Source organism: Podarcis raffonei, chromosome 3, assembly GCF_027172205.1.
Source record: "Podarcis raffonei isolate rPodRaf1 chromosome 3, rPodRaf1.pri, whole genome shotgun sequence".
Taxonomy (NCBI): domain Eukaryota; kingdom Metazoa; phylum Chordata; class Lepidosauria; order Squamata; family Lacertidae; genus Podarcis; species Podarcis raffonei.
Genome location: NC_070604.1, coordinates 59619311 through 59644565, shown reverse-complemented (window position 1 = coordinate 59644565; position 25255 = coordinate 59619311). Strand labels below are relative to the sequence as shown.

At 40.3% G+C, this 25255-nt stretch overlaps 1 protein-coding gene across 8 annotated transcripts in view; it reads left to right on the top strand.

Moving 5' to 3' along the window:
- PTPRK (protein tyrosine phosphatase receptor type K) overlaps nt 1-25255 on the top strand; it is a 334736-nt gene that overhangs the window by 274954 nt on the left and 34527 nt on the right. For 6 of the 8 annotated variants that reach the window (XM_053381864.1, XM_053381866.1, XM_053381868.1 and 3 more), the window contains exon 14: nt 12851-12989. In XM_053381864.1, the coding sequence (XP_053237839.1) occupies nt 12851-12989 (139 nt within the window). The remainder of the gene's footprint in view (nt 1-12850; nt 12990-25255) is intronic. The other 2 variants (XM_053381865.1, XM_053381871.1) reach the window with 1 other exon arrangement.

Below are 25255 nucleotides of genomic sequence, written 5' to 3'. Positions count from 1 at the left end.
CCATGCCTATACTGAGCATATTTTTAGAATCTATTTGTCATGTCCATCCATTGCATGTTTAGATCCACACCTAAAAAGGGTGAATGCATAAAGAAGCAAGTCTCTATCCCATCCTTGAAAACAGCCATTTTAAGTAGGAAACTGCAATGAAGCCTGTACTTCCAACACAGGTTGTATGACATATTATCTGTAAGAAATGCCTCAAAGTCATAATCAAACTCTGATAATACATGTTTTATTACTGCCCATCTCAGGCATCCACCTTGTTTTGAAAACTTCTGAGTAAGAATTATTCATCTTTATTATTTGAAATAATGATATGTAGGATTTGGTACTACGAAGAAAACATTTTGCTTTTTTGTTTTTGTTTTCTTCAGCATTTTCTGAGGAAAACTTCCTGCAGTTATTTATACAGTAGATGTTGGATGTGCAGTAACTAAATTTCCATTATGGAAGTGTTTTGCAGAGCCTGAAGTAATAGTTCCATTTGTTTTCTTCGTGTTATCCCATTTTCCTATTTTTCCTCTTAATTTAATCTTTCATCTTCACATAATTCATCACACTTCATTAGTTCCCTCAGAGAACAAGCTATTTTCCCCTTGCACTAGCTCTAGTAAATAGGATGAAAATTAGATTTTTCGTACCTATCACATCCAAGCTTTTCCACTGTCCTGTGGAACTGACTGCATCCCCTCTGCAACGAATCAATCTTCTGTGGCGAAGTTAATGGATGACTTCCCAATTGCTTTATGTTAGTCTAATCAGATTTGCTATCTCTATCCATCAAGCTGCCTTTTTCGCTTCTTTCAAAGCTCTCCTAAATATGCCCTCCTCCTGTGAAGCAGTTCTTGGACCATCAATAGCTGCACTATATATATATATATATATATATATATATATATATATATATATATATATATATATTATAATACACTCTGTTATCATTCACGCTACCATAATTTGAACTTTTTAATGCTTACTGCCCTGGAATCCATCTTTGAATTGAAGAAAGAGGGGAAAACTGCCGCATAAATAAATACTATGCAAATCCGCACTGTTTTGTACACACTTTTTTAATAGCTCTCCTGCTTACATAGTTGGCAGACCATTTGTTTAGCCAGGACGCGTGCAACTTTAGCATTTGGAATATGGTTTTTCTTGATTCACAGTACGTTGCCTTCTCCATTGTTGGCCTGGCAGTTATCCTACCTTCATAGTTTACAAGTGTTCATCCAAGTAGTCTGCTTTTGCAAGCTCTTCAACCTCGTCTCTCCCACCCCAACGCACACCTTTCTCTGTGCCACCTTGAACTCTTTGACTCACCCCTAGAATCCTAAGCCCCGCTTGATTACTGTGCCTTACAGCTGCTAATATGACCCCTGCCCTTTGATTGATTTAGAGCTTGTAGTTTATTCTTCCAGCTCTCCAGGTGTAAAATTCAGTGCTTCTCCTTGCCTTGCCCTTTTCTTCACCCTGTTCTCCAATTATTGGAGCAGTTGTTCAGCGGCTACCTACCTGTGACCTAGTTGTGACCTATACCGTCCAGACCACCTACCAGGAACTTGTGCTTGGGGAGGAACTAGAAGAAAAATGTGAGAACCGCCGTCCTCAGTGTTAATTAAGACTGAATGGAAATGTTGGCTTGTTTTTATTGTTTCTAGGAGCTAGACAACATTTTTGAAAAGACAAAACAAGAATGCAATTGCTGCCTGCAAAATTACAATCCAATAGGCATGATTGAAAAGGAAGAAAGGGCTGCAAGAGAATGAACAAAAAATAAAATACAGGGTTGTATTTGATATAGCACTAAGGTCCACATAGCTCAATTGGTTAGAGAGCGTGGTGCTGATAATGCCACGGTTGAAGGTTCAATCCCCGTATGAGACAGCTGCATATTCATGCATTGCAGGGAGCTGGGCTAGATGATCCTCAAGGTCCCTTCCAACTCTGCAATTCTATGATTCTGTTAGATGGTTCCATCAGCACAAGCATTTCTTCTTGTCTGATGGAACCATCTTCCCACTCTCCGCTGTTTTTGGTGGTTCTCTACAGTTGTCTACGAAGGAAATTTGGAGAGGGCACAGAAGGGCACCTGAGCAGAGGCAGGGGAGTCCCATTGCACTAGCAGGAATCCATTTTCTGGCTTCTACTAGTTCAACAAGTTAGTTGAATGCAACCCCAGTTTCTGACCACTGCTTCGCACAGTAACTGCTTCAAGCATCAACTGAGATCCTGTTCAGTGGCTTCTTCCTGTGCTGTAGTTGAAAACCAAGGTCTATTATTTGATTACTGATGTAAACCTCCAAAATGTATTTTGTATAGTTAAGTTTTTACCTCTATCTTCAGTACATTTTATTGCTATGGCTAGTGGCTGATGCGGGATGTAGGTGGCGCTGTGGGTTAAACCACAGAGCCTAGGGCGGAAGAAGAATGGAAAAAGTTTAAGGACTATTTAAAGAAATATTACAAAATTAATGACAGTTAGAATGATGTTGGACTAAAGTAAATGGTTACTATTAGTAATGGTTAAGACAAGGAGAATAAGGATGATTAGCTTAAATTTATAGCAAAATAAGGGAAGATTTGCTGAACAATTGATTAGAATTTGGAATACGGAAATGGGAGGCATGAGGAAGTCGAAGAAGAAAGGTTTAAGAAATTAGGACATGAAATGGTACTTGTTTTTTGTTTTGTTTTTGTCTTCTGTTTGTTTATGTATGTTTTGTTTGTATGAATACAAAAATTGTTTAATAAAAATATTATAAAAAAAAAATAAACCACAGAGCCTAGGACTTGCCAATCAGAAGGTCGGCGGTTCGAATCCCCACGACGGGGTGAGCTCCCGTTGCTCGGTCCCTGCTCCTGCCTACCTAGCAGTTCGAAAGCACATCAAAGTGCAAGTAGATAAATAGGTACCGCTCCAGCAGGAAGGTAAATGGCATTTCCATGCGCTGCTCTGGTTCGCCAGAAGTAGCTTAGTCATGCTGGCCACATGACCTGGAAGCTGTAATCCGCTCCCTCGGCCAATAAAGCTAGATGAGCACCGCAACCCCAGAGTCGGTCACGACTGGACCTAATGGTCAGGGGTCCTTTACCTTTAGTGGCTGATGCAAATAAAGATTATTCTGATCTGACTAAGGTGAGGTCAAGCTGATTTCTGTATCTGAAATAATATTCAAAATACTCAAAATTGTAAATTAACCTAATGAATGTTGTCTATGATTGGTTGGTTTTACTTTAAAAAAAAAGTACAGTTTTTGTACTTTCAACATACCCTGGGACCTTATAATGAAGGGTAGGTAAGAAATCTTAATAAACCACCTCCACCACCATTATCTAATATTACTTAACTAATTATTGGAATTATTTTGATGGTACAGTATACATTAATACATGGAATATTAACTTCCAGCAAGAATATGTGGGAGGAACACAATTCATGCACAGCAATAGCTAGCACACAAAAAATTGAAAGCCAGATTTCAGTCAGCCGAGAGCTTTAATTAGTGTGGGAATTGGATAAGGTTATAGAATATGACAGTGTTATAGGAAGCAAATGAATAGTGATCACCAGGGATGATTAGACAGTTGGCAGTGATAAAATGGCAGGGTTTACATGTCTCTTTATCTGACAATCAAGCCATGGAGGAAGCCCAGTTTGAATACAGTGGTACCTCTGGTTACAAACTTAATTCATTCCAGAGGTCCGTTCTTAACCTGAAACAGTTCTTAACCTGAGATACCACTTTAGCTAATGGGGCCTCCTGCTGCTGCTGTGCCACCAGTGCTTGATTTCTGTTCTCATCCTAAGATAAAGTTCTTAACCCGAGGTACTACTTCCGGGTTAGCAGAGTCTGTAACCCGAAGTGTTTGTAACCCGAGGTACCACTGTAATACCTGATAACTAAAAAGATTCTTTAGTGTTGGATATTTCACAAGTCAAATATGAAAAGACCAATAGATCTGTCTCATTCCTCCACCTAAGTCTTTCTTTTTTTGTTGGGGAGGGGGGTTAAATTTTACTGCTATACTGGGTAGATGTGTCAGGCTACTTCAGAACTTTGGCATGACATGGCTCCTGGCGACATGTTATGAAGTGAAAACCACTCTGTGACTGGATCCACAGTACTTTTGGCATCCACATACAAACTTTAGAAGCTGCAGCATGCACATGCAGCCTCCGCTCATAGTTCTGTATCTATGAGCAGCACATTCTTCTGTTTAAATCCATTCCACATCAAAACCACCATTTTTCTAGCTAGCCTATGTCTTCTCCCATTGAAGATCCCACGTGTTAATTTGCAAACTGGACAGAGTGGAGGAAATTAGGAGGAGCACAATCTTGAACTGGGGTCACTATTTATGTGTTAACTCAAGGGGCAGCTAACATGGGGCACTGAAGATGCTGTTAGACTGCAATTCACATCATCCATGGCAGTTGAAAATTCTGGACTGGTGGGATTTGAAGCCCAGCAACTTCTGGAGGGCATCACGTTGGCTTCCCACTGACTTACTGATTTGAGGCAGGATGGTCTAGTAGTTAGTGTGTTGCACTAGGACCTGGGAGACCAGGGTTCAAATCCCTGCTCAGCCATGAAACTGACTGGGGGACCTTACGCCAGTCACAGTCTTTCAGTCTAGCTTACCTCACAGGGTTGTTGTGAGGATAAAATAGGACAAGGACTACAACACCTTGAGCTCCTTGGAGGAAAGTTGAGGTGTAAATGTAATAGATAAATAATACATACCGGTAAATAAAATTCAAACTCATGTTAGATCGCCTAATTAATATTATGTTTGTGGGTGGTGTATTTTTTAAAACTCTTTTTGTCCCAGTAGACTGCTAGTTCTATACGCTGCCTGTTCCCAGAACGGTCTGTTCATCTACACACATCAGCATAAGTTCTGACACATACTCTCTCCAAATAGTCTGTTTTCCCCACAGCAAAGACTGTGCTTCCTTCTTGGTAAGAAAAGCAGGAGTGTCTTCTTGGAAAATTTGTAAGAGTATTCAGGCCTGATATTCAGCCCATTTAAGAACTGAACTATTTGTAATATTTAAAAATATATCTGAGCATATATGAGCATAATAAGCTCATATATCTTTTTATCTTTCAGCATTTTAGCTGTCATGTATTGATAATTATTGGTTATGTTTCTAGCATCTGGAATGTTATAAAGGGCAGAAGTTTTGTTTTCATTTTTCTTAGTTTGCAGCAGTTAATGTATCATCGGTTTCAATTGTTTGTAGCCCTGCCATGAAACATAATCTATTTTGCCCTAAACATATCTTTAAAATCAGCTGGTCTTGGTTGATAATAACATTTTAAAATTTTAAACTAATTGGAGTTTAGCACTGTATGGTGTAATCCATCTTTAATGTCTGCCTAATATTGTAATATTCAAGCAGACCCTGCAAGATTGCTTGCCAACATTTCTGTGTATTTTAGACAGGCATAATGTTTCACAGTGGTTTGAGTACAGCTGTGTATGTAGTTTCTACATTTTAATGAAAGGCTTGCGTTTTTCGGTTATCAACCCATAGCATTATGAATAATCATGCCTGTTGAATATAAAACCTGAGTTTATTTGGAATGAAAGCCAATATGTTTGGATCTGAACAACTAAATGAGTCAATTTCAGTGGTGTCAGAAAATGGAGAGCTACCACTGATCATTCCTTGTGGGAGCAAACATGTTGTTTATAAACATATTAATCTGAAACACCAGGGCCATTCAATAAATTATGAGAAAGGGTTTGGTTCATCACATGCCACCATGGTTAACAGTGTAATATGTAGGAGCAACACTTCTTGAAAAATACTGTAAAAACATACCCAGTATTTGTGATTTGCAGAGGCTGTCATGCACATATCAGTTGCACATCTTCAAGCTAGGATTGCCACCTTTGGTCGGGCAAACTAAAGGACAGGTTGGTAGGGTGGGGGGAAGTTGAGGGGCTAAAAATTACTTTCCCTGGTGCAGAAATGACTGCAAAGCAATCCATTACAATGTCACACAGGGTTTACATTATTCAATGAAAACAACAACAAAAGCACTATGATTTACAACTGTAAGAAAAATATGCACCTCTGCCTGTTCAACAACTCTCTTTCCCAATCCCTCCCTGCTCTCCATCGGTTGGGCAGACCAGGCCTGCTCAAACCTCTGTCTCCAACCCACCTGCTCTGCCCATGTAAAACCTATTTTCCCCAGCTCTCCACTAGGCTGTGCAAACCCCCTCACTTGCTCTCCGAGTCTGACCCACCCCCTTTGCCTGTGCAATAACTCTCTCTCTTCTGCACTGGACCAGCCCCCTGCAAACCCCCCTCTCTCACTCTCCAACCCACCTGCTGCCCCCCCCCCCACCCATGGAAAACCCGAGACTCCACCTTAGCAGGCCCATGCTACATTGCCCTCCACAACCCACCCTTTGCCCATGCAAAAACTTTCTCAAACTACTCCTCCCGGCCCCACCTCACCCTCTGCCTGCGTTCTGTGATAACTCCTGCTCTCACTCTTGGCTCTTCTCCTCATGAACCCACCCTCTGCCCACAGAAACTCCCGCTCAGGTTTTCGCTCTCCTCCTCCCAACAGACCCACCATCTGCCCACCCAGTTTGGAGGAGCTTAAATGTATTAAAAATATATTTTGAAGTCCAAACAGGACAGGGGACACTTTTCTCCAAAAATGGTGGACATATTTTTCTAGGTACTGGTGGCAACCCTACCCTCAGCTCATCCCCCTCAGAGAGCCAGTGGTATCTTTATCTCACCATGGAAGTAACTTGAAGCCGATCTATTTGTGTGTCACTGTAGAATAAGTGTGTTTAGGATTGCAGTCTAAGGAACTGAATTTTGCTGTTACAGAAAGTCACTTGGATTCTATTCTCAAATTTCTCTATTTTTTTAACCACAGCTCTCAAAATAAGATCTAATGTGATCATGCCTATAAGTGGCCATGCAGATCTGAAGCAAATCCTATTGATAGAAGGCATAATTATTGTGTGTGTATGTTAGTGTTACTGTAAATTAAGTATTGTGTATTTAAAAAGACAAAAACACCCAGAAAGTAAGGAATTGGGCCTCTGATTGTTGATCAGCTTATATGTTTCCAACACCAGAGAAGATGTGATCATTCTGTATTTTCAAATTTAAAGAATATGGTTATTCATAGAAACATCCTCCTAGGTTTGATGTAATAGAATTACTGTCATCTCATAAATAAGGACATGTTGTGTCCTCATTTTAATCAGCTCACAACTGGTTAAAATCCTTAAATCTAGATTTAAAGTGCAAAAGCTGTTTTTGTAATCTGGTTCACTTGGAACCATTCTGAAAATTATAGTTTCTATTTAATATAGCTCGCTTTGTTTTGCTCCTTTTCCCCTTTAAAGGCAATATGGAAAATTAGAAACATATTAATATCTGAATCTCAAGGTCCCTCAGAACTACATCTAAACAAAAATGTAGCAGGAAACATGTTGATACAAGTTTTTATTGGTATAACCACTCTAGCTTTAAATATAATCTATATTACTATACAAATAGTTATTGCTTAGAAGTTTCCTTATTCACCTTCTACACTTTCCTAGTCCCTTTGCTCACTGTCCCATGCCAACATTTCCCACCATCTAAGACTGAGTTTGAGTGCTAGGAAGTCTTGTTATTGATGTATCTTTCATCAGTAGGCTGTATCCAGTGCTACTGCCCTGCTTCTACAACAGAACTCAAAATCTAGTCCAGAGAGTTGGAGGACGCTCTGTAGCAAATTTGGGAGCAGAGAGGAAGGAGAAGTAGGATACAACTGAATGCCCACCATTTTTGCCCACATGCCAGGGAGACACTGTCCCTCTTAATTCTTCTTGATCTCTTTGTGGTTTTGATACCATTGACAGTGGTATTCTTCTGGACCAGCTGTCCAAGTAAAATGGGCAGTACTGCTTTGTGGTGGTTCCATTCCTACCTGGATTGCTTGGTGCTCGTGGGTGATGTTTGGCTCCAGAGAATCTTCACTGTGAGGTGTTGCAGGGATCAGATTTATCCCCCATACTGCTCTAATATCTACATGAAACTGATGACTGGCGTCATCAAGAGTTTTGGGGCATGCTGTCACATTATGCTGATGATATGCAGCTGTTTTTTAAAACACCTGCAGGTTCAAAAATACATGTGCTAACTCACTGTCTGGCCTCAGTAATGAGAGCCAATAAAGTGAAGCTGAATACAGATAAGACTGAGGCACTCTTATTCCTATATTTTGTTTTAGTAGTTCTACTCTTACATTGTAGTCACTTTGAGGCAGTTTTGTGTCGATGATAGATAGATAGATGATAGATAGATAGATAGATAGATAGATAGATACATAGATAGATAGATGATAGATAGATAGATAGATAGATGATAGATAAATAGATGATAGATAGATAGATAGATAGATAGATAGATAGATAGATAGATAGATAGATAGATGATAGATAGATACAGTGAAGGGGGAAAGTATTTGATCCCCTGCTAAATTTGCCCATTTGCCCTCTGACGAAGAAATGACCAGTCCATAATTTTAATGGTAGGTTTATTGTAGCTGTGAGAGATGGAACAACAACAGGAAAACCCCCAGAAACCCAGAAGACAAAAGTCAGAAATTGATGTGCAGTATAATGAGTGAAATAAGTATTTGATCTGCTATCAACCAGTCAGATGTCAGGCTACCTGGTATCTTCACTGTATGTAACGAGCTGAGATTAGAAGCACCTGCTGTAAGGGAGAGGTCTTACCTGTAATCCCAGCTCATTACAGTACCTGTACAAAAGACACCTGTCAACAGAAGCAATCAATCCAGCAGATTCCAAAGTAGCTACATGACCAAGACCAAAGAGCTGTCCAAGGATGTCAGGGACAAGATTGTAGACTTGCACAAGGCTGGTTTTGGCTACAAGGCTATTGCCAACAGCTTGGTGAGAAGGTGACAACAGTTGGTGCAATAATTTGCAAATGGAAGAAACACAAAATAACTGTCAACCTCCCTTGTCTGGGGCTCCATGCAAGATCTCATCTCATGGAGTTGCAATGATCAGGAGAACGGTGATGAAGCAGCCCAGAACTACATGGGGGGAACTTGTCAATGATCTCAGGGCAGCTGGGACCATAGTCACCATGACAACAGTTGGTAACACACTACGCTGTGAAGGACTGAGATCTTGCAGAGCCTGCAAGGTCCCCTTGCTCAAGACAGCACATGTACAGGCCCATCTGCAGTTTGCCAGTCACATCTGAATGACTCAGAGGAGAACTGGGTTGTAGTCAGATGAGACCAAAATCGGGCTCTTTGGCATCAACTCAACTCGCCGTGTTTGGAGGAGGAGGAATGCTGCCTACAACCCCAAGAACACCATCCCCACCATCAAACATGGAGGGGGACATATTATGCTTTGGGGGTGTTTTTCTGCTAAGGGGACAGGACACCTTCACTGCATCAAAGGGATGATGGAGGGGACCATGTGTCATCAAATCTTGGGTGAGCACCTCCTTCCCTCAGCCAGGGCATTGAAAATGGGTCGAGGATGGGTATTCCAGCATGACAGTGACCCAAAACACACGGCTAAGGCAACAAAGGAGTGGCTCAAGAAGAAGCACATTAAGGTCCTGGAGTGGCCTAGCCAGTCTCCAGACCTTAATCCCATTGAAAATCTATGGAGGGAGCTGAAGGTTCAAGTAGCTACACATCAGCCTCGAAATCTTACTGACTTGGAGAGGATCTGCAAAGAGGAGTGGGATAAAATACCTTCTGAGATGTGTGCAAACCTGGTGGCCACCTACAAGAAACGTCTGACCTCTGTAATTGCCAACAAGGGTTTCGCCACCAAGTACTAAGTCATCTTTTGCAAAGGGATCAAATAGTTATTTCACTCATTATAATGCACATCAATCTCTGACTTTTGTCTTCTGGGTTTCTGGGGGTTTTCCTGTTGTTATTCTGTCTCGCACAGCTACAATAAACCTACCATTAAAATTATGGACTGGTCATTTCTTAGTCAGAGGGCAAATGGGCAAATTTAGCAGGGGATCAAATACCGTATTTTTTGCACCATAACACTCACTTTTTTCCTCCTAAAAAGTAAGGGGAAATGTCTCTGCGTGTTATGGAGGGAATGCCTACGGGTGGCATGCCTACGGATTTTCCTCCTCTAAAAACTACGTGCGTGTTATGGTCGGGTGCGTGTTATAGAGCGAAAAATACGGTACTTCCCCCCCTCACTGTAGATAGATAGATAGATGATAGAGATGACCAGCCTAAACCTGAGGGTCCCTTGGGTTATTTAGTGATATATAAAATAACTGAATTGTGGGCATTGCGATGGGCAGATGCTTATGGTGCAGTGGACAAATTCATGATGTAATTGCTACGAAGCTTTTCTCCAAATGTGATATATGAAGCTCTTTTCTAAAAAGGATGCCTTGCAGGTGATGAGCAATGTGTTAAATCAAATATGTCAGAATGATTTCTAGAAGAGACTTTAGTATGCTGGGGCACTACTCATCATGCCCTCACTGATTGTGTTAGGTCAGCAAGATCAGGAATCTGCAAACTAGTAGGTTTTAAAAGCCTGTTACTGGCTGGATCGTGAGACACTGAATCTCAGTGGTGTCATGTCACAGAAAATCATTTTAGCATTTAGAATGGTGGGAGAGAATATTACAAAGTATAATATATATTTAAATGCAATAGTATGACAGTCTGGGTAACTAACGAATTCACTATTTATTCCTTTGTCAAGTTGTGCACATTCTCCATGCCTTTAACTGAAAGCCAGAGTCTAGACACATTCTCCATTCAGTGCACATAAAACCTAAGGTATATAATGCACTCAGAGAATGGTATGAGGGTATCCTGTTCATGCATATGCTACCTGGGAGATCATTGGAGAACACAGCTCAATGAAACATTCCTCATGCTATTAATGTTTAGCATTGTGTTGTAAACTTCTTTGAGGTCCTGAAAAAACAACCTAATATATGTACTATTCTATTATAATTTTGTTAAAGGCCAGGCTTTCTTGGTTCTGGACCTAATTGCAAGTGCAGATCTACAAACATAGGTTTTCTCCTTACATTTGTATATTCACAATGCTGGTTGATGAACTTGTGGAGTTTGCAAATTATTAAAACTAATGATGGCATTTTTTAAAAGTCACCAAATCTACAGTGATGCTGGTCAAACAAGTGTTCTGAATACGGAATCCTCTAGAGACGCTCTGAAACCTCTACCTGGATTTTACTTTACTCTTCCTTTAAGACAATTTCCATTGTGCATACAGTTCCTGCTTAACTGTACCTCAGACAGAGCCATTGTTTACCCTCATCTTAATGCAAATAGTTCTGTTAACTATTCTAAAATACAGGATGTTCTCCGGGGATAATGACAATGTCTATGTTTGGATTTAATGACACAACCAAGGTCACATGAATGTCCTCGGGACAATGTGTTTCTTGCAGGGTAGTTATAAAGTGAAAATGCAGAACTAGCGCAGTGTTAAAAAATCGCATTATTCCAGGGTGCATTAGAGATTAAATGGAAATTGACATTTGAAGCAGCAAACGGTGGGGGGTGGGGAGGCATCAGCATATGAAGTTACAAGGCCACAACTTTATAAAAGTGAGATAAGCAAAGTGACTGCCTGAACACCTTGTCTGGCTCTGTAGGGTGAAGGTGGGGCACCTGGCCTGCAAACTCTGCTAACTCACTTGCACAGGTCAACCCTGGAAAGGTCTATACATGCTACTGCACCCAGTTGAAGCTGGATAATATTGTTTCATTAGCTAACCTCAAATTCCAGTTTTAAGTGTAGGGGGAAACACACACTGTACCATCCGTAATTTTATTAACTCCCATGGTGTCCTTTCTCCAGCTGCTTCCCCTCCTCACTAACCCAAAAAGCCTCAGCTCTTGTGTCCTTTATTCATAGGGAAGATGCTCTGGACCCCAGTAATTTTGGTTGCCCTTCTCAGAACGTTTTTCAAACTCTACAATATATTTTTTTCCAGTGTGGCAAGTAGCACTGTTTATCGTATTTCAAGTTTGCATAAGGGTGTTGTGATACTGGAAGTTTTAACTTTCAGTCCATATTGTAATTCCTAGCATGGGATTTGCTTTTTCGTAGCTTCTGCACACACAGGCTGAATTCAGACAACTTTTTATTCCATTCCCGCAATATTTCTTTACCAATTTATTGGCTAGAGCAACCATGGGCTAATGCACACTTTCTAGGCACAGGCCAGAGCAGTTTTCCATTCACGCTGCCACTTTCCTCTGGAAAACCTGCTTCTTTACCACCAAAGTGGAACAAATGTCCATTCACAGAAAACCCAGCTGACATTTGTTCTGATTCAGCAGTAAACAGCTGGTTTTCCATGGGGAATGTGGATGAGCCCTTAGTGTTGTGTCCCAGTGTCCGGAGGATTGCATGACTGACACCCACCGCATTCCCTTTTTGTTGTTGTTGTTTACATTTTCTTAGGAGAGAGTACAATACAAAACATGCAAGATAGACAAAGGAACATAGCAGAGAGAAGCGAAAGGGAAGGGTAGGGAAAATATGAATATGCATCTCAAAAGTGAACTAGTGAGTCCAATATTAAGAATCCCTTCAATAAAGCTGGAAGCCTATCCATCAGATTTTCAAGTGGAAGATAGCAGGATTCAGTTCCTTTCTTCAAAGCAGCTGATCAGTTAGCTTTTTAAAAGTGATCCTTGTGTGTGGCCCAGGTTAACATTCTGGACTCCTTTTGATTGGGGCCATGATCTTCTCTGATCCGAGGAATTCAAATAACTTTTATTTCTTTTTCTCTCAGCAGCAGCAACAGAAGAACCAGAGGTAATTCCTGACCCAGCTAAGCAGACGGATCGTGTTGTGAAAATAGCAGGGATAAGTGCAGGAATTCTGGTCTTCATTCTCCTCCTCCTCCTGGTCATATTAATTGTCAAAAAAAGGTAGGTATCGTTAATTTGCCATTTTCTTTTCATTCGGTGTTGTCAAGTAATCTAAAAGAATTTTTTTTCACAGGACATTTCATGAAAACCTTTGTCAGGGACTACATTCTTATTCTGAAACTAAGACATATTGCAGAGTAGGGAACTAATATTTTAGAGTAAAAAGCAAACTTTCTGAAAAGTCCAAGGCTATTAAATGTATACAGTCAATGGCATGTACAAAACATCGATGTAACTGAAATAATTGTTTCTTATTTACCTACTATCCTATTTCATAAGGTTTAAGGCAATATTGGTCTTTGCATTGGCGCTAACGAGTCTGCTGTATCTAGCCAGATTGTCTTAGAAAAGATTGTATGAATTATGTCACCTTCATTACCACCTTTGAAAATAATAGAAGGCAATAGTTAAAATCACATTACATCACCATATTTTTTCCATTGAGTTATAAGTACACAAACCTTCAAGTGCAAAAGTGTATTGGCAGGAGTCTGAACAAAAACACTTTTTTTTTCTTAGTAATCTCCAAAGGCATGAGAAAAAAAATCAATAGCGCCATCTTCTGGAATAATAAAGAACTCAGGCAAAAAGGAATGATTGTAAAACTTCGCAGGGAATGGCTTACATGTTTCTTTTTAAATAACATTGAACTTTTAAATGAAATATGATTAACTTTGTTAATCTGGCATAAACTTGCATAATCATCATCAATGGATTGTTAAGGTGCTAATAAGAAATGGCCTCATCCCTCTTTTCCTGCATTTTTTCTTCGTTTCAATCCCTTTTGGATGCACAAACCTCAACATTTCAGAGTAAGACAGTTTGGAGATACGAAACTGCTTTTATTGAGTCAGTTTCCATCTCGCCCCAGCACTGATCGCTCTGAGAGGACACAGGTCTTCAAGGTCTCAGACAGATTTCATTCCCACCCAACCTGCAGTTCCTTAACTAGAGAAGCTGGAAAATGAACCTGTGCTTTAGCACTAACTATGGGCTGCTTTGGTTCAAAAATTTTGTGCATTGCGAAGAGTTTTCTCTTTTTCACAATTAAAAAACTCAGCAAGGTACAATTTTTTGGAAAGTACTTAGAACAAGGATAAATTTGTTTCTTGTCATGTTGAAATGAAATAATTTTTCTATCCATTTTTACCAAGTAGGGAAAAAAAAAGAATTGTACCTGAAAGTCATATGTGTCTAAATGGTTTCCATTAGATTTTTTTTTAATTTTTTGCCTTTTTACAATTACCCCCTGGAGATATATAACATGGAGAAGAAACGTCTGCATTAGAAACCTTAGGTATGCTTATAGTGTTCTGTGTTAGTTAGATACATATGTGATTTTCCCAACAGTGCTTTCACTTTTTTTTTCCTGTTGTGTACCTCTGTGCTTAAGAATAAACATAATACTGTAGGGCAATTCATATTAAAGTGGCAAAAAGCCCGACTTTATTAGGCATCCATGCAAACTAAGGTGCTGATTTTTAAAGTCCCAATCTCTGCTGAATCTAAAAATAAGTTATTGTTAGGGTTGCAAAGATATTTCAGTAGGGAATGTCCTTAGAATGTAATTTAGCATACAACTTCCCTTCAGGATTTGATGCTTACCTACGACCTCATCATATTAGGGGCAGGTATCTCATTATCATTTGTATGCATAGTAATATCTGATAGGCTATTCCTACACCCACAGCAATTTCAGCATCTACATATTGGTCCTCTCTTGCCCTTCCCATGCTTCCCCATACTCTGGAAGTGCACACTGAGCGGGTTGTTATTTATATGACATAAACATTAGGAGAGAGGAAACATGGGGCACATGGACCCAGATTTACATTTTTAAAAACTGTGATCCTATGCACATTTGGACGGCAGTGTGACTTGTTTCCAAGTAGACATGCACAGTATTGCAGTGTAAGTGACCCATGGATTTATGTTATAATCTCAAGTTTCTTTAAACAAAATACATTTCTAGATTTTATAGTTTAAAAAATAGGCCTATATGCATGGGCCCAGTTGCTGGCACATAAGATGGAGGGATGTGTTACACAGGGCATTAAAAGGAATCAGGCTCACAGCTTTCCCTAGTAGGCATGGCATAGGAACTTCCCAAAGACTGGCTTGGGGGTTGATTGCAGAGTTCTTCGGGGCACTTCTGTTTGCCCAGCCTGTTCTACAGGTCTCATGCCAGATTCTCCAGAACTCTGGTTGAATTTCAGTAGCTATCCATTTCAATGCATTTGTTTTGTGTTTCAAGTGGGAAGAAACCTCAAAGCTGTTATGGAATGCCATGTGTTGAAATCACAGTCTGTCAGCAACTGTAATTTCAAATCCCATTTTTTCCAGGGTGGGTGTCCTCATACACACATGTGCAAACACGTATTTCCGCATCTGAGGATAACTGTTGACAACACTATCAAAACTGTAGTTTCATCACCTGCTCAAGTTCACAGAAGTGAATTTAGATCTATTGAACCTGATTTTTATGACATTTTCATACATATGTGCCACAATGCCTAAGTGTTTTCCCAACTTGTTCATGCTGCAACATGAACAAGTTGGGGACACCTTGCAATGTAGGGACTTTCTGATAAACTCTGTTAATTTAGATATAAATGTCATGGCTATAAATCCTCCCGGGACACTGATTTAATTGGGTAGTCTTCCTGTTTGCCTGCAATTGATCCCTGGTCATTGAAGAGAGTGTTTCATACATATCCTGCATCTATGGGTTCACGGAAGTGAATTTAAATATATCTGATATTGAATACACAGCTGTATTCTATAGGTTTTAAACTAAGATTCTTTCATTTGTTGGTAAATTAGCATCATCAATTTAAACCCATTTCAAAAAATAAAATAAAAAGGCCACCCAAACCTGAAACTGGTACATGATGTAAGTGATACCTGGTATTACAGCTGCAGGTGGTACATAACATGCTAACATCCTATCCTATTCCATATTCAACATAGGCAAGAAATTAACTCAGTCATTGAGACTTCACTTATTGGACATTTTTCAATATGACAACTTAATCAGGTGTCTCCTCTAATACTTAACATCATTCGTTCCCTTTCTTCTTGTTTCCCGCAATAGAAGTGGGCAATATTACATGTGAGCTTTGGGCAAGCGTCATTGAGGGTATTTCCTTAATCTTTGTTAATGCAGTACATTCCGAAGAGCCTAATGCAACTATATTGAAATATATTAGAGCTGGCTTAAAGGGACATTCACATGGCTATTTTTTGGCATGGTGTTTGGACATTAAAATGGTCTAGCACATCTTAAAGTTAGGCTCGTACATTATGCTTGCCAAATGAAATCCCCTTGGCTCTGGATGTTGGGAACTTCCCCATCAACACACACACACACACAGAGAGAGAGAGAGAGAGAAAGAGCTGCAGAAAGTATATTCAGACTCACAGTAAAGAGGATTCACAGCCTAGTCTACTGTTCGTCTGAGCTTTTTGCCTTGATTGTTGGTAATTTCACACTAATCTTCCTCCTTCCCAACTCAAGGGGTAAACTGAGTTGCAAAGGAGATAGAATAAGCGCAGAAAAAGCAAGTTCCAAATTTCTCTGCATGTTTGAGAGCAAAATTCTCAGCAGGCAGAGCTAGGTTGATCTCATGTGCTAAACATAATAGGTATCTTGACTCAGAGGCTTATAACCAGCCCAGACCCATGCCCCACCAAAAGCAGAGGGGGGAACCCGTGGTATTCCAGATGTTGCTCAATAACTCCCATTATACTTGACCACTGACCATGCTGGCTGGGGCTGATGGCCACAGGGTTCTTCACATCTGACAAAAGCCTATGCTATAAGTGTGGTATACCATTTGTCTGAATTTTGTGGAAACCTAACTGCCCACTGTGAATAAGCCTTTATGACTTATTCAATCAAGATTTGTAAGCTTTTCTAGAATAGTAATATTGAGCCCAGTCCATTTGAGTTACCAACATATGCACCCTTTCTCATCTTGTGGTAGTTTCAGCCCATCAGTCCCCTTAATTATGTGAAACTATTGTCATTCCCATTGACAAAACTGGAATTCCCTGAAGCCCTTTATGTTAACAAGGTTTCTAAAGTAATCTATCCTCCTGCCTTCTTTTTTTACTAAATGATTTTTTTCCTAGTATACACCACCACACTGCAAACACAATAGCATTAGACTGAATATGCTTTAAGTTTTAATCTTAAGCGCTTGTATACTACTAGGTGCTATAAATATAACCATTCTGTACATACATATTAGTGATTCCATCATGTGGTATCCCTTTTGATACTTGGACGTTATTAACACTTTTAGGAAGATCAGAAAACATACCTGCTAATTTCACATTGGTTTAATTACTCTTACGCATTGAAACAGATTTCCAAATTTGATTTGTTGGGGGGAAATCTGAGTGATAAGCAGTTTTGTATGATTTCATGAATCAGAAGTGTCTTATGCTTTGCCTGATCATTTTGTACAAACTGATTTGAAGCTGAAGTAGATGAAACTCTATTAGCTGTTATAGAGTTTTACAAAGTAATCAAACTGCATAAGAAAAGGGATACTGCATCTCTTAAATAGCAACTAACTTTTTTTTGACCATTGTTGAAATATTTCCAAATGTACCTCATTTCTTTCCATTTGTGTACTTCTTTTTTTAAGCTAAGCATGTGTGTATCAACATTTTCATTTTTAAGATTTAGAAGCAGCAGCAGAAGCTGTGTGTGTGTGTGTGTGTGTGTGTGTGTGTGTGTGTGTGTGTGTTCCTTAGTATACATGCACATCTACTGCAAAAATGACAGCATAGACCTATTATCTATATAGGATGTTCCCCCCAAAAAACCGCTTACAGCTGTATACTTGTAAGCAGCCATCTTAGTTGTTTGTTAACACAGCTCTGCCAGTTTGTAACTGAAAGTTAGACAAAAAGGAAAGGGAACAATTGAGAGCACATGACCTGTACACACCTGTTCTGTATGTCATGACATTTAGGTAGTTATCAGTCATCACATTTATGCTGAACTGCATGAAAATACATAACCCATTTAATTTCCTTTTCCCCCCACAATAAATGAAGTGTCAGCATGTCATTTTTCTCCAGCAATCTCTTTCTAATACCGAAATCATTTTTATATGCTAACGTATTTTTTTTAATTGCATGGCACCGTAAGGCTAATCAGTGCATGAGCAAGTTTGTAATGCTAACCAATAAAACATGATTTTTTTAAAAAAAAAACGCACATTTCTCTGCTTTATTGAATGTGACCGAGTCACGCTTTTCATTCACCATTGCTTCTCTTTTTCCACTGTCTGTGATTTGCTTGCCAGGAGGAGCTACTATTCTTACTCCTACTACCTGTAAGTAGAAATGGGTGACTTACTTCTTTACGTGTTTGAAGATGCAGTATCCCTTTTCAAAAAAAAAAGGGACAAAAAGTATTAATACTTTGCTACATTTTTCCATATAATTTTGATTTTCTTTTTTTTAGGAGCTAAACATTTTCTAAGGCTTTTCGCTTTTATTTTTAAAGGGATATTGTATTCTAAATGAATGTAGAAACATTATTTCTATATATCTATTTGTTTCTTTCGGTTTCACTACAATTTAATTTTCATTCTAAAATCAAGTTTGGGCTTCTTTCTAGGTTCATGTAATGTGATAGGTAGTTTTCTTCATTGAGCAGTGAACTGGACTCAGCTCTAATCTGAGGCAGAGTGAAGTCTTCCCACTTCAGGGGAAGAAATGACAGGGAATGTACACTGTTTCTCACAGCACCCACCACCCCGAAAGAAAAAAAAAAGTAGCTAGGCTAAACTTTAGGATGGTGCTAGAGTGTGAGTCTGCTTTAAACTCCACTTCTGACACCATGTGTTGTGTCTGTAAATGACCTCAAACACAAAGGGCTCTTGAGAAACCCGCCCAACCAGATCCATTTGTGCAGATCCCTTACACACGAAGGTGGCGTTTATGTGTTGGTGTTCTTTTACAAAATAAAAATGTGTAAAATGTGCAATGGTTGAAGGAAGCTGATGCAGTAATGGGGGTGGAACTAAAAGGGTTTCCCAGTGTACGTGATGCTGACCTACATGTGAGCAATGCATACACTTGTCAGGAGCCCCACATGAAGTAAAAGTGATGCACGTTGTCCACCATCACCCAGCCAGATGAGGGCACAATGGCGGATGGGTGGGACAGCAGCTGGCCTCTTGTCAAGTAACAAAAAGACATGAGCCCTTCAAGGCTTCTGTTCATTTTGACTCTTCCACCAAAACCACCTAATTATCATTGAGAAAGTTGAAGAAGGCTTCTGGGCTCCTTCTCCTACCCTGTTCTTCTCCTCACAGTGTGATCCAGCAGCTGTTTGAAAGTGATATTTCCTCTGAGCTTGCAATGTTACGCTTTCTTTGAAGCGTTTAAGTGGTTGATCTCTCTTACTCTCGGGGAACAGACCTGTCAACAAGATCTATGCCTATCTTGTATGTTGCACATGGGATGCGTTAAATGGTAGCAACAGTCAGAATGGTTTGTAGAAGCATAGACAAAGTTTGAAGCAGCCTAATGCAGGGTTGAAAAAAGCTACTAATTCAAAACAAGCTGCCATATGATATATGTACAGGCCTGCACTTGAACAGAGCTGCCCTTCAGTAAATCTGAAGCATGTATTAAATGGAGAAGGTTTTGAAATATCAATTTTAAATAACCAAAAAACCCACTCCATTTTAAACAAAAGCTACCTAAGCTGCTGTAGCCTGACTTTGTTATCCTTGAGTTTACTATGACAAATTGCAATTCCCTTGTTAAATAACAGGACAACCAGAAGTAATTATGCTATGCAATTTTCACAAAATAATAGAGTATCTCTACTCCCTCCCTTCTTACTTAGCCAACTGCATAGGCTGATGGAGGTGAACGCTGTGGTGGTTAACAATGTCTATCTACTCTCGGCAGCCCCCAATACAAATTGCTGATTGTTTCCAAAACAAGAGATTGCATGGCCTGAGCTAGAGTACCAAAGCTATAAGGAGCTGATGGCTGCTAGCAATAATAATAATAATAATAATTATAATTATAATTATAATTATAATTTATACCCCACCCTCCCCAGCCAAGGCCGGGCTCAGAGTGGCTTACAAGCAATAATAAAAACAAGTTGAATGATTACAACTTAAGAACAAAATTAAAATACAACATTCAAATATTGAAACATTAAAATATTAAATGTAGCCTCATCGCAGGAGGAGAAGGAAAAGAAAAAAGAAAGAGAGGGAGGGGGAATCAAATTGGCTCCAAGCCAAAGGCCAGGCGGAACAACTCTTGTCTTACAGGCCCTGCGGAAAGAAATCAGATCCTGCAGGGCCCTGGTCTCATGAGGCAGAGCGTTCCACCAGGCTGGAGCCAGAGTTGAAAAGGCCCTGGCTCTGTTTGAAGCCAATCTAACTTCCAATACAGATGTGTCCACAAATTAAATATTTTTACAGATCATTTGCTCTAATTTGGAGCAATGATCACAAGCACATAACACTGCTGGGGATTTTGATACCAGTTAAGACTACGGATAGCCCAAACACAAGTTGTGGGACTGGCATAGGAAAGAGAGTTACTAAGAGAAAAGAGTGGTACTGCTTTTAATGCATGCACCCAACAAAAATCATTTAATGGTGTATTTCATCCGCTCTACTTCCCAGTGGGGAGGAGTTGCAGTGGACCGCGTGGCCACCCACTCCCCACTGGAGGCGGGGGACCTTGTCCCCCGTTGCCTGGGGGATCCCGGCCACGTCAGAGCCCAGCCAGCCAACCCGCTGTCTGGGGGGGGGGGTGGCCGGGGCCATTTAAACGGAGGAGCGAGCCAGAGGACTTCCTCTTTGCTCGCTTCCTCAATTTTGCCCAGTAACATAAACCTAATATTCATGTCCTTGTGTGAGTTATTTCCAACGAGGGGGTGGCTGCGGGGTCTCGACAAGCAACTGTTGCACTACCTGTTTGCTTGCTGCTGACACTCTTCGGAGCTCAGTGCATAGAAGTACTTAAGATGTCCTCTAAGTTTGGTATCTATAGATCACAGCACCACAGCCTTTTCATGGAAATTAACTTTTTCACAGTTACCTACTTAGCTACTTGCAAGGCTTTAAGTACTGTTGACTTTTTAGCTTGTCTTAACCAGAAACCTAGCTGCAGTCTTCACTATCTGAAAGACTATCCTGAAGGGTTTTTATGAAGTCTTATAAGAAGTGGTGCTTCAAAAATGGGTTTTGTGAAATGAAGAGATGGGACTGGTTATTTCCCCCCCCCTTTCTTTCTTTCTTTCTTTCTTTCCTTCCTTCCTTCCTTCCTAAATGTGGCATTAAGGCTGGAAGACTGAGAGCTTTAGTATATAGGTGAGAAAAAGCCACCTGAACTATAAAAGCCTTGGATAGTATGATGGGATTAAAGATCAGCAATAACTCTCCTATATTTTTAGTTCTTGCTATCCCATTTTTACACATGTAAAAGTTATTGACAGCTACAATTTTAAATATAGTCACTGGTAATTTTGAGGGGGAAGTGTATGCTGAGAACTCTGTGAACAGAGATTCGTGGAGGACCTGCAAATCCATGTATGAAACACAATCACAAAACTGAATTTATGCCACGTCTGCTGTAAATATATAATGAGATGATAGCTGAATATTGACAATTGCTTCACAAGCAGCTGAAGGAACACCCACCACCACCATCTCATGTCTTTGTTCCCCCACTCTGGAACGAAGACACAATACTTTAAAAAGATTTAACTATGGGTGACTATTTATTAAACTTGTAGAGGTTTGCCCTGAGCATTTAATTTTTCACCACTCTTAACTATACTCGAATAGTGCAGGCTTCCAATTGTTAAAGGTAAAAACTAGGAAGGCACTCTGCTCAATTTGAGATAGGCAGTGAGGAGCTCCAAGTTAACTAAATGATGCGTGCTTTTGTTTGCTTGTTGTTCTTAAACAATATGCCAAGGAAACACCTGCCATTTACTTCCCCTGCTGAACAGTCTTGGATAGTGTCATAACTCAAGGGCGACCCTCTTGCCAAAGCGCCTTAAACCAGGGAGCAGTAGCAGGATATTTGTTAGCAGCCCCTCGCCATGAAAATGCACCAGGGTGCTCCTCCATTTACCACAAGAGGAAGCTTACTTGGGCATGGCACCCCTCATGCCACTTGCCAAGTAGAAAGTTTTGCAGGCCTTGTTCAACTCCCTCAAAAACAAATCACAATGCTGCCTTTAAAGACAAGCTTGCCGCCCCACCAGGTTGGTCCAGCCAGCATCACACAGCTGGCTCAACCCCTTACCATGCTTCTTCATGGCATAGAAGTGAGGCAAACAGACCCCCATCCTGCTGCTGCAGGTTGGTAGTGCAGCTGTCTTGTTTACTGAGTGGATGTAGTGTAAATTTAGCCAAGGAACAGCTGTGTTGGGTTGACCCAGAGCAGTTCTCGACTTGCATATTTATTTAACAATTTTCACTTTCTTGTTTATATATTCATCCAACTACTTTTCCCCCCAGAAGACTCAGAGCAGTTTCTCAACCAGGTACACAGCCAATTAGCATCAATAATCTTACCACATAGGGCATTCCAGAAAAATTCACTGGGTGGAAAAGTACCTCCAAATTATTTCCCAGTCAAGTTATGTCTTTATTACAAATTATCACTATTTATAAGGCGCTGGCCTTGGAAAATGCAGCCACAGCAACTGACACCCAACTCTTTCAATATTTCTCAGAAAGTGAAGCAAGAATTCACAGGAGAAAGAATAGTCAGGCCGAGAAAGTATGTTGTATGTGTGGTCAGTAGTGATAATATTGTGCTACACTCAATGCTTGTGTGGAATCTTAGTAAATGTTTCTGCTTCAGGCTTATTGTGATAAAGTAGCAAAGGCTTAGCAGCAGTAAAAAACAACACCACCTCTAGTGTGGAAGCAGTCTAGGTCTACATGTGACCAAGCACACGAGGGCTGTGTTACTGAATTTGAGCAGAGATTTGTCAGTGCCAAGAATCTGAATGGATCCATATCAATTAGCTGTAACTGCATTTTCTCAATAGTATGAGAAGAGTGTCTTTCAGTATGTCCGGAGGACATTTTCTTCTTCACCAAATCTAGACATCCCCTACAAGGCAGATTTTTTTCTTAAGGAGCATGACTTCTAAGCAAGAACATGTATGCACATTTTAAAGATGTCTGTTACTTATCCATGAATATTCCAGAAATACCTTTCTCAGCTGCTCCTTAAATTACAACTGTGTCTCCCATTAAGAACAGTTTAATATATGTTTCATACACACATACTTAATACATAGTATACCAACATGTTATTAATATGCAGTATATATTATGATAAACTATCCTGAAGACACTTTATTTGGGATTTCACAGTTCGAAATAAACAATTGTCCTGAAAGCAGGAGTATTTATGCAATTTGTGTTTAACTGCAAATTGAGTGCTCTGTGTGCTTAATTAACACAGGTGTGTTTTGTGGTGCTTTATCTGTGAAAAACCACCAGTGTTTTACAAATATTTGTGTACTAATTAGGATAATCTAATGCAGTTGCTTGTACCTTAAGGATTCAGCCCCGCCCAGTGAACATCTATCTTCTCCCTCTGCATATGATAGTGAATGTACGCAGGTGTGTACAAATGGGAAGGATATCAGCCATATAGGAATTCCTTTGCAGGCACAGTTTGGATCCTGTGAGATTCAGTGAACATTGTGAGAGACATTCTGGGAGACTGTGTGAACAGCACAGAATTCTGTTTTTAAAAGTATAAGGACAGAAGTCAAAATATTGTTTCCCCCATTTGCCACACTTCGGGGTGATGGTAGGGAACCTAATTTGTCCTTTTGTTGTTGTTGTTGTTTAGTCGTTTAGTCGTGTCCGACTCTTCGTGACCCCATGGACCAGAGCACGCCAGGCACCTCTGTCTTTCACTGCCTCCCGCAGTTTGGACAGACTCATGTTTGTAGCTTCGAGAACACTGTCCAACCATCTCGTCCTCTGTCGTCCCCTTCTCCTTGTGCCCTCCATCTTTCCCAGCATCAGTGTCTTCTCCAGGGAGTCTTCTCTTCTCATGAGGTGGCCAAAGTACTGGAGCCTCAGCTTCACAATCTGTCCTTCCAGTGAGCACTCAGGGCTGATTTCCTTAAGAATGGATGCGTTTGATCTTCTTGCAGTCCATGGGACTCTCAAGAGTCTTCTCCAGCACCATAATTCAAAAGCATCAATTCTTCGGCGATCAGCCTTCTTTATGGTCCAGCTCTCACTTCCATACATCACTACTGGGAAAACCATGGCTTTAACTATACGGACCTTTGTTGGCAAGGTGACGTCTCTACTTCTCAAGATGCTGTCTAGGCCTGTCATTGCCCTTCTCCCAAGAAGCAGGCGTCTTTTAATTTCGTGGCTGCTGTCACCATCTGCAGTGATCATGGAGCCCAAGAAAGTAAAATCTCTCACTGCCTCCATTTCTTCCCCTTCTATTTGCCAGGAGGTGATGGGACCAGTGGCCATGATCTTCGTTTTTTTGATGTTGAGCCTCAGACCATATTTTGCGCTCTCCTCTTTCACCCTCATTAAAAGGTTCTTTAATTCCTCCTCACTTTCTGCCATCAAGGTTGTGTCATCTGCATATCTGAGGTTGTTGATATTTCTTCCGGCAATCTTAATTCCAGCTTGGGATTCATCCAGCCCAGCCTTTCGCATGATGTATTCTGCATATAAATTAAATAAGCAGGGAGATAAAATACAGCCTTGTCGTACTCCTTTCCCAATTTTGAACCAATCAGTTGTTCCATATCCAGTTCTAACTGTAGCTTCTTGTCCCACATAGAGATTTCTCAGGAGACAGATGAGGTGATCAGGCACTCCCATTTCTTTAAGAACTTGCCATAGTTTGCTGTGGTCGACACAGTCAAAGGCTTTTGCATAGTCAATGAAGCAGAAGTAGATGTCTTTCTGGAACTCTCTAGCTTTCTCCATAATCCAGCGCATGTTTGCAATTTGGTCTCTGGTTCCTCTGCCTCTTCTAAATCCAGCTTGCACTTCTGGGAGTTCTCGATCCACATACTGTTTGAGCCTTCCTTGTAGAATTGTAAGCATAACCTTGCTAGCGTGTGAAATGAGTGCAATTGTGCGGTAGTTGGAGCATTCTTTGGCACTGCCCTTCTTTGGGATTGGGATGTAGACTGATCTTCTCCAATCTTCTGGCCACTGCTGAGTTTTCCAAATTTGCTGGCATATTGAGTG